Here is a 12,150-nt window from a genome sequence, read left to right as displayed (position 1 = left end):
CCGCTGCATGACGTTCTAAAAGGGGCGGAATGAGAAAAAATCTACGAAACGCCCACGAATCTGCTCTGAGAATAACTGACAGATCTCTTCCAGTGGCTAGCCTCCATTTATGGAGCTAGCCAATGGAAGAAACAGGCGGGACAAAGCCCCGTACTGCTAAACAAAAGATTTCGCCTGCACGAACACTGCTGCTCGGTGAACGCCAGGCGAAACCTAAAAACTGTCAGGCGCTGCGCGTCCGCAGACTACTCATTTAAATAGGAAATGAGGCAGGGCTGCGTGCGTCAACTAGAGTGCTCAACAAGAGAGAAAAGCGTGGCACATTCAAAATGGCTGCCGCAAAAGTTCCCCAGCGGTTCGGGACCCAACAGCTGAGTCTAACACCCTCAGTACAAACAAAGTTAAAAATCGGGCTAGTTCGATTTTAGTGCATGTTAAAAGATTTCCGCATTAATTAAAACAAGCAGTGTGCAGGTAAGGCTTTGTTTGGCTAAATTTGATTTTATAATTCAATGCAATTTTAATATTTCAGCGTTCAAGCGTAACGGTGTGCAAATACAGTTACAGTGCAAAGATTCAGCAGGAGATAGCCATAAAAAAAACCTGTCCGGCCAGGAAATGCATGGTGATTGTGTTCTTTTTTTCCCCCTCCTGTTGTAAAATAACTTCTATTAATGCTGGAATGGGACTTTACAACTGTTAGCGTTTTCAAAGCTGTGGCTACATCACTTATATTATTTCTTTTCCAGTTTCCAGATAAAGCAGAGCATCGATCATATGCTGCTGAAGCCTTGGTTAAGCTGCTCTGCAAGTTCCCCAATGCAGAGTACGCCACATTTATTCAGTGGCTGTACAGGTATTCTCGAAATAGCAAGGCAAGTTCCCCTCACTGTGTTTTCCCACCTCTTATTTATTGCCAGTCTGCTTACAGTTCATCTTCATACATATGTGTCTCTGACAATAATCATCTTCTTGCCCTTTGCTGCTCCTCCTCCACAGATGTCATATAGAGTGTTTGCTCTAGAAGTGGCAGTGGCGCTATTGGAGCTTCCAGAGAGACAAGTTGATAACACTGTTCCTTTGGAGGAGCAGAGGTTTCTGCAGCACAAGTTTCTTGTGCAGGTGATGGTATTCGGTCGCTGCTCTGACAAGGCCCCAACAGTGCGCAGCAAAGCACTCTCCTGCCTGGCCCAGTGCCTTGAGACGAAAGTGGCCACAGCGGTAGAGGGTGTGCAAGAGCTACTACATGGAAGTAAGTACAGTACTGCTGGTCAATGCTATTTTGCAAGTGAAAAGTTGTCACTCGCTGTATAGGAATCTAATCTAACATGGCTTTACTCAAGTTATCCCTACCTTTCATATCATAAGAATTACTTTCGTTAAAAAAAATCTTCCTGTGCTTCTAACAGAAATTAACAGTGTTACAATAGTAACCACTGCGGACAAGTTTTCATTAGTGGCTACTGTGTGCAAAATTGCTACCAGCGACCACTTGAGTGCATTAGGCACGGTTGTAGGAGAGTAGGGTCTGCAATCCTATGATCACCTCAGATTTTTGCTTTTTGCTTCACTGGTTTACGACTTCTCTGGCTGTGGGCCTGCTAATCAGACCCACAGCCTTGCTGTTCTCTCACTAAATTGACACGTGTACCTTAGGTGCATTTACCAATTGGTACTGGGCCACCTTATCAGACCCTGTAATTCAGGGCATAGGTGTACCCAGGGCCTACCAGGGGCTGCAGCATGTATTATGCCACCCCTGGCTGGCCATCTAAATCTGACACAACTGGCTGCACGACAGCTGGGGCAAGGTGGTGTAATCGCCCTTTGCTTTAGATATAGTATGCCTATATCTAACCCTAAAATGGACACACAGATTCCTATCAGTCACTCCTATGGCAGGCCTTGACAATCCTGAAGGCAGAGTGCTTGGAATCGTGTGAGATGGTGCTCTGGCATGAGCTGAGCCCGTTTGCAGCTTGCGGAACCAAGTCCTAATAGCTGTTCCATGATAACGCATACCATATACTCTTAAGTGCATTATAATCCTCGCGGTTATATGCTATCTTTGGTATCGCTTTATCAAAACATGTCGAGTAAGGTGTCATACGAATTGGAATACTAACCCCTCGCCAATTCTGGCGACGGGGTTAGCATTCCACCCTTCTAGAGGGACACGACATGTATGTAACTGTGAACCCCGGTTAAAGTTAACTCAAGCCTCAGCATCACAAAATGGATGCTGCCACCACAGACACAAGTCTGACCCCCTGCAGCTGGGAGTCCTTCCAGCGAGGGGAGCTTGGACAAAGGGTGTCCTGTCAGGGGCGGTGCTAGCACCATCCCAGACAGGGTTTTGTGTATCCTGGGTAGGCAGGGCTTTAGAGGAAGGTGACTTCAAGTGGCACCCCGGTGCTCACTACGCATCTGCCGGCTAGAACCAGTTCCAGGGGCACACCAGCCCCTGAGCTGGGAAAAGTCCGGCATGGGAGAGGGGTGTAACCACCCCCTTCCTGGTCCCACCCATGGGCAGGACCTAGTCGCGTGCCAGCCCCTTTTCTTAGTATAAAGATAGGAGCGGGCCCCCTTCCAAATTAGATCATCTTTGAATCCTGAAACTACTTTCTACGAAAGGAACTCTCGACTTTTTCTCAAGATTTCTCCCTTGTGGCTAAGGAGTAGTCACCCTGCACCCGCGGGCACCATCCGAGAACATTGCGGTTTGCTGCACGTCCTTCCTCCGGAATCCGACTGACCAGCACGACGAGACCCGGCTTCCCTGGCACCTCTGACCTCTACCCACATCGTCAGCTCAGCTGAGATCCGTGAGTGCGACGAGACCTCGAGGGACCGGCCATCTTCAAGACTGCACGACTCTTGCCCAGCACGACCGCCGAGGGATCCTCGAGTGAGTGCTTTGGGGTCCGAGAAGCCCCAACCCTGAGCAGCTCCAGCACCAAAGTTCAGCCCTCCAGCATCCACCAGATCTGCGTGGGTCCCTTCTGCTTTTTGCTGCTCTCCGCGTTGTCTGGCTACTAGCCCGCTGGCTTGTGGCCTTCCCGACGACGAACGACGACATCAACACTGCTGGTCTTGTTGCTCCAGACTGGCTCTTGCTCCCCTCCAAAAGAGGAGCACCCCGGACCCTCCTGGTCCACTCCAGACGCCATTTTGAGTCCACTGCGTGGGCTTGCATTTGCCAAGACTTGTTGCCCCAATCCTGGGTACAGCGACGTCGACAGCAGATACCATCGTGGGACAGCTCGCACCTCCATCCTGGTCGCCGACAACGCCTCCTGGTCCGTGAGACTGCGGAGCCCAGCGTCGCCCACTCACCTGGTCGAGGTGACTTCAGCCGGTGCCATCCTGGTGCCCATCTAATCACTGGCTAGTGATTCAGAACTTGGTCCCCTCTGCTTACAGGTGTCTTCCACCTTCGAACCAGGCTTGGATCCATCCGAATCTCTTCACTGGTCGCCTGCCAGCAACTTCTTCTTTCAGGCTCCATAGACTGCAACAAGGATTCCCGACTTCTTTCCAGACCTATGCAGCCGCAGCCCCTGGGCTAGGTAACTTCGGCATTTCGGTGCCCCAGCATAGCCTCACTATCCAAGGGTCCAGATCCTTTTTCGTTTCAGCTCTACCTAGTCGGATTCGTCCGATAACCCTAACTTTTTAATTCTAGCATCCATAGACTTTGTCCCGCATCCCGCGTGAGAGTGCACACTCTGCACCCGAGTCCCCTAGGCCTCCTGCTAGTAATCTGAAGGTTCAGCAGTCCAGTCCTAGCGATTCCAAACCCTATGAGATTAGTACTTACCTGCTAGTAATTTCGCATTCCACTTTTAGAGTATATGGTTTTTCTTGCCCCTCGGGCATTTGTGTAAATTGTGCAACTTAAAGTATTTTCGTTAGAGTTTTGTTGTGTGCTTAGTACCCTGTCCTCATAAAGAGTACAGGGCTGTTGTGATCTAAATAAATACACTGTTTATCTTCATAACACTTGTGTGGTGTCCTTTCACTTGGTGTTCAAGGGGTATATGTGATGGTATAACAGCTGGCTTAACACGCCCTCTAGAGTTTAGCCCGAAGACTGCTCGTATCCATGCTACTAGGATAGCTGGTCTATAAGGTTGACTTACAACCAATCATCAATAAGGGTTGCTTGGACTGATACAAAGTGCTCACTAGAATAGTGAACATTATATATCAGGCCAACTTCTCACAACGGTTATCAGCAAATATTTTTATTCATTTAAATTTTGAATGTTTCTCCTTGTCACAGTAGTGCTATATGCAGTGTCCCCTGGCACTTAAGAAAGAACATTAGCAATAAGACTCCCATTCGTAGGCTGAATTATCCTTAAAAAAAAAACCCAACAAAAAAACACACACTCACTCTTATTTCTTGCAAACATCAGCTTCACAATCCTGAAAATATACTATTTTGACTTCAAAATACATAATTTTCAATTTTGGAACCGTATCTTTTTCAACCAAACAAAAGCTTTTCATTTATTTGGTTGACTACACACAGGATCTACCCAGAGTGCTTGCAAGCTACTCATTGGAACAACCCTGCTTTAGTCCTTGTATCTCCTTAACTTTCTATTTTGGGCTGAATAGGATATTTCAGGTATTCTGTTTTTTTAACCAATTGATTATTTGCGTGAAAGAAAATTTTTGTTCCAGGTCATTCACTTAAAACGCAATTAAAAGCATCTTTTGGGGTTGGTCTGTCCACATATATGCTTATTTTTAAGCCTTCATACTGTTAGAGGCCTATAAAATGGATGATAGCAAACCTAGATTTTGGCCATTTTGATTGTGTTATTTTTTCTCTTTTAGCTGTAGTCTGTTAAATTTCCTTATTTTGCTCAGGTAACCTGAATTTTTTCTCTTTTTTAAAGTTTGTTTTTTAAGGCATTGGTGTGAGACATTGTGTTTTTGATTGACCAGGATGCAAGCCCATCTCAAGCAATGGACGCAGTCCTTGTTAGGGTGTACCACCAAAAATCATTTAATTAATCCGTAGTCGGGCTTAATTTAGAGGAATTATGTATAGTATTTATGCAGCACTTAAACAGTAATAAAGTTAAAACCGAACACAAGAAAAATCCCACACCAATTTAGAAAAAGAGTGCATTTTAATGACTAGCGTGACCCCAGAAGGACAAAAAAACAATTGATAGAACCAAAGTTATGAATTTTTGATGTTTAAAATGAAAAATAGCACCTAAAAGACCAAAGCGCCAACCATGGACATCTTATCTCATGAGATCGGGACAGGGTCAAAGGTAATGGCCGACCACGAGGGAGCACGGTTTGGATACATGAATTGACCTAAACAACCAAAGGTACCCAGTAGTCAAGGGAGTCTGTCACCCAGAACCACACCGTAGATGCAGTGCAGATAACACCCAGAGGAACAAAATAATGAGTGCAGACAAGGCCAAGCTAGGACTCAAGGGCAAATGGAAAAAATTCCCATCAGAGGCCACACTGTACCGCCCTCGTTGTACATCATTTGGGATCTCCCAGCCCAGGAGACTTAACACAGCGGCTGGCAGACATTACCAGTGCCGAGGTTAAAATGTGGGAGGGTGGTAACACATGAAAATACGTGGCAACTGAAAAAGCAGTGTAGGGTGAAAAAGAGTGGAAAGTGAGTATTAAAAGTAAGTGAGCTGGGTAGAAGGTCAGAGTTTATTAATTTCTCCCAGTCCCTAAGGCTAAAAAGAAATGTGCAAAAGGCGGTATTGGAATTAATAACCGCGTAGAGTAGTGGTCGACATGTTTCAGCATTTACGAAAGAAGTTTTCATGCATTCTTCAGGACCAAGATTTTAAAACTACTGCTTTATAGTGAAGGGTAAAAGATATCACCTGCGAGGATCAGGTTATGCTCAACCAAGGACTGATATTGCATCGCATCAGGACAAGGGATCCACAAGGGAGACAGACAGACAACAAAGATTGGGAGAAAATTAGTATTTCATTTTCCCGCGTTTTTTTGAAAATTACTCAAAACAAATCCTGCTTAGTAAGGTTGCAACTCTGTACATTTTCTATTGGTAACACTCACCCATAAATGATGGTTGAGAGGCTTCACCCCACCTGGCTGCGGCTCAGGTATGAGGAGCACCGCTCTATAGAAGGAGAATTTAAATGAAAGAGAAAGAGACAATCATCGCTCATTTCAAATCCATCGATGGTGGATGGAAGATATCTCAGAACAAAAAACTGTCTTCGCTGATTAGTTTATTAAAACGTACGCTGATTATGAAAATAGGACCTGCCGATACTCTATTGTACGTCCTATTGTGTGTGGTCTAAGGATTTGCTGGTTAGACTAAGACCTGTGACGGCGTGATCGGGATGTTAAGCTACACCGTGTACGATATTTCCATGCTAGTCAGGTGCATTCACACTGCTTACCTATCCGTCGATGTCTCCTGACAGTCATCCGAGCTGTCTGGGGGGGCACCGATTGTGTGTCTCGCTTTGTGTTATATGCTGTTTTTACAGAAGATCGAGTCACATGGCAGTTACAGATCACGTGAGCACCGGTACTGCCGGGAGATGTAGTTCCCATGGTGTCCGGTGTTGTAGTTTCAGTTAAAACTATGGTGTGTGATCATGAATGTATCCTGATAGAGACGGGATGATCTCAATATGATTAATTAAAGAGACATCCATGGTATTGGCTCATTTAGTCCGGCTTTATCGCTATTGAGTCGGTACACCCATTTTTGTTCGATCTTAAACAGAAAGCGACTGGCATCTGGACAAGATTCAGGAATATGAGGTTGCTCTAAGACGGTCCAGTGAAACTCATTGGGACCGTGCCCTTTCTCCAGGAAATGTGCGGTCAGACGAGTGGCTTGTTTACGACATCGCACCGTACTTTTGTGCTCTTGTATCCTTGTCCTCACCTTCCTGGTGGTCATACCGACATATTGCAGTTTACAAGGGCAGGTAATCAGGTAAATTAGATTATTGCTGTTGCAATTTGTAAACCTAGTCTGGATCCAAGGTCGGTTAGTGCCAATGTCTATACTCGTGGATTTGCAGGTTTGTGGGCATACCGTGCATGCCCCACAGGGATGATGGCCTTGGACAGGTGGTAGGTCCCACAGAGTTCCCACTTGCCTGGGTTCTTTGCTGCGTGGACGTGTATGGACTAGCTGGTCCTTGAAGTTTCTTCCTCTCTTGTAGGCGAAGAGGGGTAAAGGGATATCATCTCCACCAGTCTTCAAAATCGACCAATGTTTCTTCACGATTTTCTGAACCTGATTGGATCTGGTATTGAAGGTATTTACGAACGTTATACGATTCGTCTTCTCCTTGGGTGGCTGGATCTCAAGCAGAGATTCGCGATTATTGTTTGATGCCCTCTTTTTGGATTTCCGTATTATTTTCTTAGGGTACTTCTTTGCAATCAACTGTTGTTCCAGATTGTTAGAATGGTTTTTGAATGCTTCTTTGTTTGAGCAGTTCCGTTGAACCCTCAAGAATTGACCGAAAGGTAAATTGTCTCTCAGGGCGCGTGGATGACAGCTGTCATATCTCAATAGGGCATTGCGCGCCATGGGTTTACGGTATAGTTCAGATTCCAGACCGTTTGGAGTTACATTAATTCTCAAGTCCAGGAAGGCCAGTGATGTGTGACTGGATTCGATGGTGAACCTCAGAAATGCGTTTCTGTTGTTGAGCCAAGTATGGAAGGATAGGAGATGTTCTTCAGTCCCCCGCCAGACCACCAAAATATCATCAATGTAGCGCTTCCATACATGTAAGGACTGTAGGTATGGATTCGCTGGTGTGAAGACATCTTGTTGTTCAAAGTTATGGACATACAAATTCGCTAAGCTCGGCGCAAAGACACTACCCATGCTTGTCCCAGATGTTTGCAGGTAGGTAGTGTCTTCAAAGCGGAAATAGTTTTCTTTCATGGCAATTTCTGCAAGTGTCATGATGAATCGTACTGGTGTGATTGATTGGTGGTCACTTTGCTCGAGAAGATTTCCTACAACCTCCAAAGTCTCGGTCTGCGGGATGGAGGTGTAGAGTGACTCTACATCAAATGACACGAGTATGTCAGTTTCACTGTTAAACAGTATGGTAGGAAGGAGTCTCAAAACGCCTTTGGTGTCCTGGAGGTATGTAGGCATGGCCTTCACCATGGGGTTGAGGGAGTGGCCCTCCTCAAAACATTGTGTGTTGTGTGTTATGTGAACAGTACAGCTTAGGCTGTGGGCCCCTTATTCACTTTAGGAGACCCACTTTGGTCTTCTAGAATTGATGAAAGCTTGCCTTTCGTTGCTTTCTTCTGAACTTTTTCTGTCTTTGCTGATTCCCCTACAGTACGCTAGCTATGGCCACCAACTGGGGCTTAGCCTTCGAAAGTGATGAAATCCAAAACATCTTAGATGAGAATCCAAGTCTCATAGATAACATCCCAGCCCCAGTAACAACTAATGACGACGGTTGGGCGAAAGTTCTGGTCCTTAAGAAATCACATACTAGGACTACAGTCCATGGTATCGTCATGGCCCAATATCTCCGTGGCAATTGCGCACCCTCTGGACTCATTGTCAACAACGCACCACGACTATTCCTTGATGACAAAGGTTTCCTCAAGGACTGGTCGATGATTGCGTGGAGATGTACAAGAGACTGGCTGGTCCTTATAATTAAGACTGCAAAAAGAGTAGCAGATGACATACTCATTGAAATTCAAGTCTTAGAGGGCCAGATAAAAACAACATTAAAAAGCGGCCAATTCAAGAAGGGACAAGATGACAGTGATAAAACTAATAAGGATTTCAAAGAATCGATTCTTTCCACTAAATTAGAGAAATTCAAAAAAGACCTTGCCAAATTCTCAACCGAAAAAGTATATCCCTACACCAGTGAGTCATACACAGCACCCACATTCAACCGAGGTGGCAAGAAAACTGGCTCTACATATGGAACTTCCAGCTCAGATGGAGCATCGAGTGATTCAGATTCTTCGAACAATGGATCCATGAACAACACTCCGAGAGGGCGTGGGAATCGCAGAAACTGGAGAGGTGGACAACATCCACAAAACTTCAATGGCTTCCAACCCTGGTGGCCAGCCAACCCATGGATGTTTGGAGCACCATATCCTCCTCAGATGGGCCCGTATGGCCAACCTCAACCACAACAAGGCCCTGGAGCTTTTCCTTTTTTAGGGTTCGGCCAGAATCGAGGCAGAGGGAGGAAGAGACAAGGCTCAACACCCCAAGTGCATTGGAATACGACGCCGCAATCCAGGATGGACCTCCGGAGCGGGAAGAAAGTCCCACAAGAAACCGCAGGGACGAGCAACACAACAGCCTCGTAATGAACCTCAGCTCCCACACCCTGTCACCCAAAGAAGAATGTGTTCTGAATAAAGGTTTGGGCTTCGTAACAACTCAGAAAGGAGACCCCTTCCTAGCACAGGTGGAACTGGCAAAATTGTTCTGGAAAATAAGGTTACATTACTTTTTCTTGAAACCTGCAAACACTGACTCCATCGAGCTGGACAAAAACACAGGTTTAAAAAAAACCCTCCACGTTCAACCCACCAGTTGTTGGTCTACCATCTAAGGTCCTGACCTTTGAAACGGCAGTAGAGAATGACATCAAGCACCTCTACCAAACCAACAACAGATCCTTCATGAATTTGTCAAGAGACGAACAATCGGCTCTACGATCACTAGCTTCTAATGAACAAATCATTATTAAACCGGCCGATAAAGGCGGAGCCATTGTGATCCAAGACACTGAAACATACAGGAATGAGTGTCTCAGACAACTAGGAGATCGCAGATCTTACCAGCCCTTGAATGAAGATCCCACTGAAAGATTGAGAATGAAAATTGCCAATCTGGTAGAAGAAGCAACAGCTGAAAGTTGGATCACTCCACAAGAGGGACAATTCCTCATGACTAATCACCCGACTATACCCTACTTCTACTGCCTACCTAAGGTCCATAAGCCACAAAGACCGCCACCGGGAAGGCCAATAATTTCAGGAATCGGGTCGGTACTCGAGCCTTTGTCGATCTTTGTGGACCACTTCCTCAACCCCATGGTGAAGACCAAAGTGGGTCTCCTAAAGTGAATAAGGGGCCCACAGCCTAAGCTGTACTGTTCACATAACACACAACACACAATGTTTTGAGGAGGGCCACTTCCTCAACCCCATGGTGAAGGCCATGCCTACATACCTCCAGGACACCAAAGACGTTTTGAGACTCCTTCCTACCATACTGTTTAACAGTGAAACTGACATACTCGTGTCATTTGATGTAGAGTCACTCTACACCTCCATCCCGCAGACCGAGACTTTGGAGGTTGTAGGAAATCTTCTCGAGCAAAGTGACCACCAATCAATCACACCAGTACGATTCATCATGACACTTGCAGAAATTGCCATGAAAGAAAACTATTTCCGCTTTGAAGACACTACCTACCTGCAAACATCTGGGACAAGCATGGGTAGTGTCTTTGCGCCGAGCTTAGCGAATTTGTATGTCCATAACTTTGAACAACAAGATGTCTTCACACCAGCGAATCCATACCTACAGTCCTTACATGTATGGAAGCGCTACATTGATGATATTTTGGTGGTCTGGCGGGGGACTGAAGAACATCTCCTATCCTTCCATACTTGGCTCAACAACAGAAACGCATTTCTGAGGTTCACCATCGAATCCAGTCACACATCACTGGCCTTCCTGGACTTGAGAATTAATGTAACTCCAAACTGTCTGGAATCTGAACTATACCGTAAACCCATGGCGCGCAATGCCCTATTGAGATATGACAGCTGTCATCCATGCGCCCTGAGAGACAATTTACCTTTCGGTCAATTCTTGAGGGTTCAACGGAACTGCTCAAACAAAGAAGCATTCAAAAACCATTCTAACAATCTGGAACAACAGTTGATTGCAAAGAAGTACCCTAAGAAAATAATACGGAAATCCAAAAAGAGGGCATCAAACAATAATCGCGAATCTCTGCTTGAGATCCAGCCACCCAAGGAGAAGACGAATCGTATAACGTTCGTAAATACCTTCAATACCAGATCCAATCAGGTTCAGAAAATCGTGAAGAAACATTGGTCGATTTTGAAGACTGGCGGAGATGATATCCCTTTACCCCTCTTCGCCTACAAGAGAGGAAGAAACTTCAAGGACCAGCTAGTCCATACACGTCCACGCAGCAAAGAACCCAGGCAAGTGGGAACTCTGTGGGACCTACCACCTGTCCAAGGCCATCATCCCTGTGGGGCATGCACGGTATGCCCACAAACCTGCAAATCCACGAGTATAGACATTGGCACTAACCGACCTTGGATCCAGACTAGGTTTACAAATTGCAACAGCAATAATCTAATTTACCTGATTACCTGCCCTTGTAAACTGCAATACGTCGGTATGACCACCAGGAAGGTGAGGACCAGGATACAAGAGCACAAAAGTACGGTGCGATGTCGTAAACAAGCCACTCGTCTGACCGCACATTTCCTGGAGAAAGGGCACGGTCCCAATGAGTTTCACTGGACCGTCTTAGAGCAACCTCATATTCCTGAATCTTGTCCAGATGCCAGTCGCTTTCTGTTTAAGATCGAACAAAAATGGGTGTACCGACTCAATAGCGATAAAGCCGGACTAAATGAGCCAATACCATGGATGTCTCTTTAATTAATCATATTGAGATCATCCCGTCTCTATCAGGATACATTCATGATCACACACCATAGTTTTAACTGAAACTACAACACCGGACACCATGGGAACTACATCTCCCGGCAGTACCGGTGCTCACGTGATCTGTAACTGCCATGTGACTCGATCTTCTGTAAAAACAGCATATAACACAAAGCGAGACACACAATCGGTGCCCCCCCCAGACAGCTCGGATGACTGTCAGGAGACATCGACGGATAGGTAAGCAGTGTGAATGCACCTGACTAGCATGGAAATATCGTACACGGTGTAGCTTAACATCCCGATCACGCCGTCACAGGTCTTAGTCTAACCAGCAAATCCTTAGACCACACACAATAGGACGTACAATAGAGTATCGGCAGGTCCTATTTTCATAATCAGCGTACGTTTTAATAAACTAA

At 45.7% G+C, this 12,150-nt stretch overlaps 1 protein-coding gene across 1 annotated transcript in view; it reads left to right on the top strand.

Moving 5' to 3' along the window:
* Nucleotides 1-12,150, top strand: part of NCAPD3 (non-SMC condensin II complex subunit D3) — a 1,036,822-nt gene that overhangs the window by 299,657 nt on the left and 725,015 nt on the right. The window contains exons 10-11 of the mRNA XM_086956941.1: nucleotides 750-875; nucleotides 1,000-1,252. Coding sequence (XP_086813067.1) covers nucleotides 750-875; nucleotides 1,000-1,252 — 379 coding nt within the window. The remainder of the gene's footprint in view (nucleotides 1-749; nucleotides 876-999; nucleotides 1,253-12,150) is intronic.

Source organism: Lissotriton vulgaris, chromosome 2_1, assembly GCF_964263255.1.
Source record: "Lissotriton vulgaris chromosome 2_1, aLisVul1.2, whole genome shotgun sequence".
NCBI lineage: Eukaryota > Metazoa > Chordata > Amphibia > Caudata > Salamandridae > Lissotriton > Lissotriton vulgaris.
The sequence above is the reverse complement of the archived record's forward strand: the minus strand, read 5'-3'. Positions and strand labels throughout refer to the sequence as shown.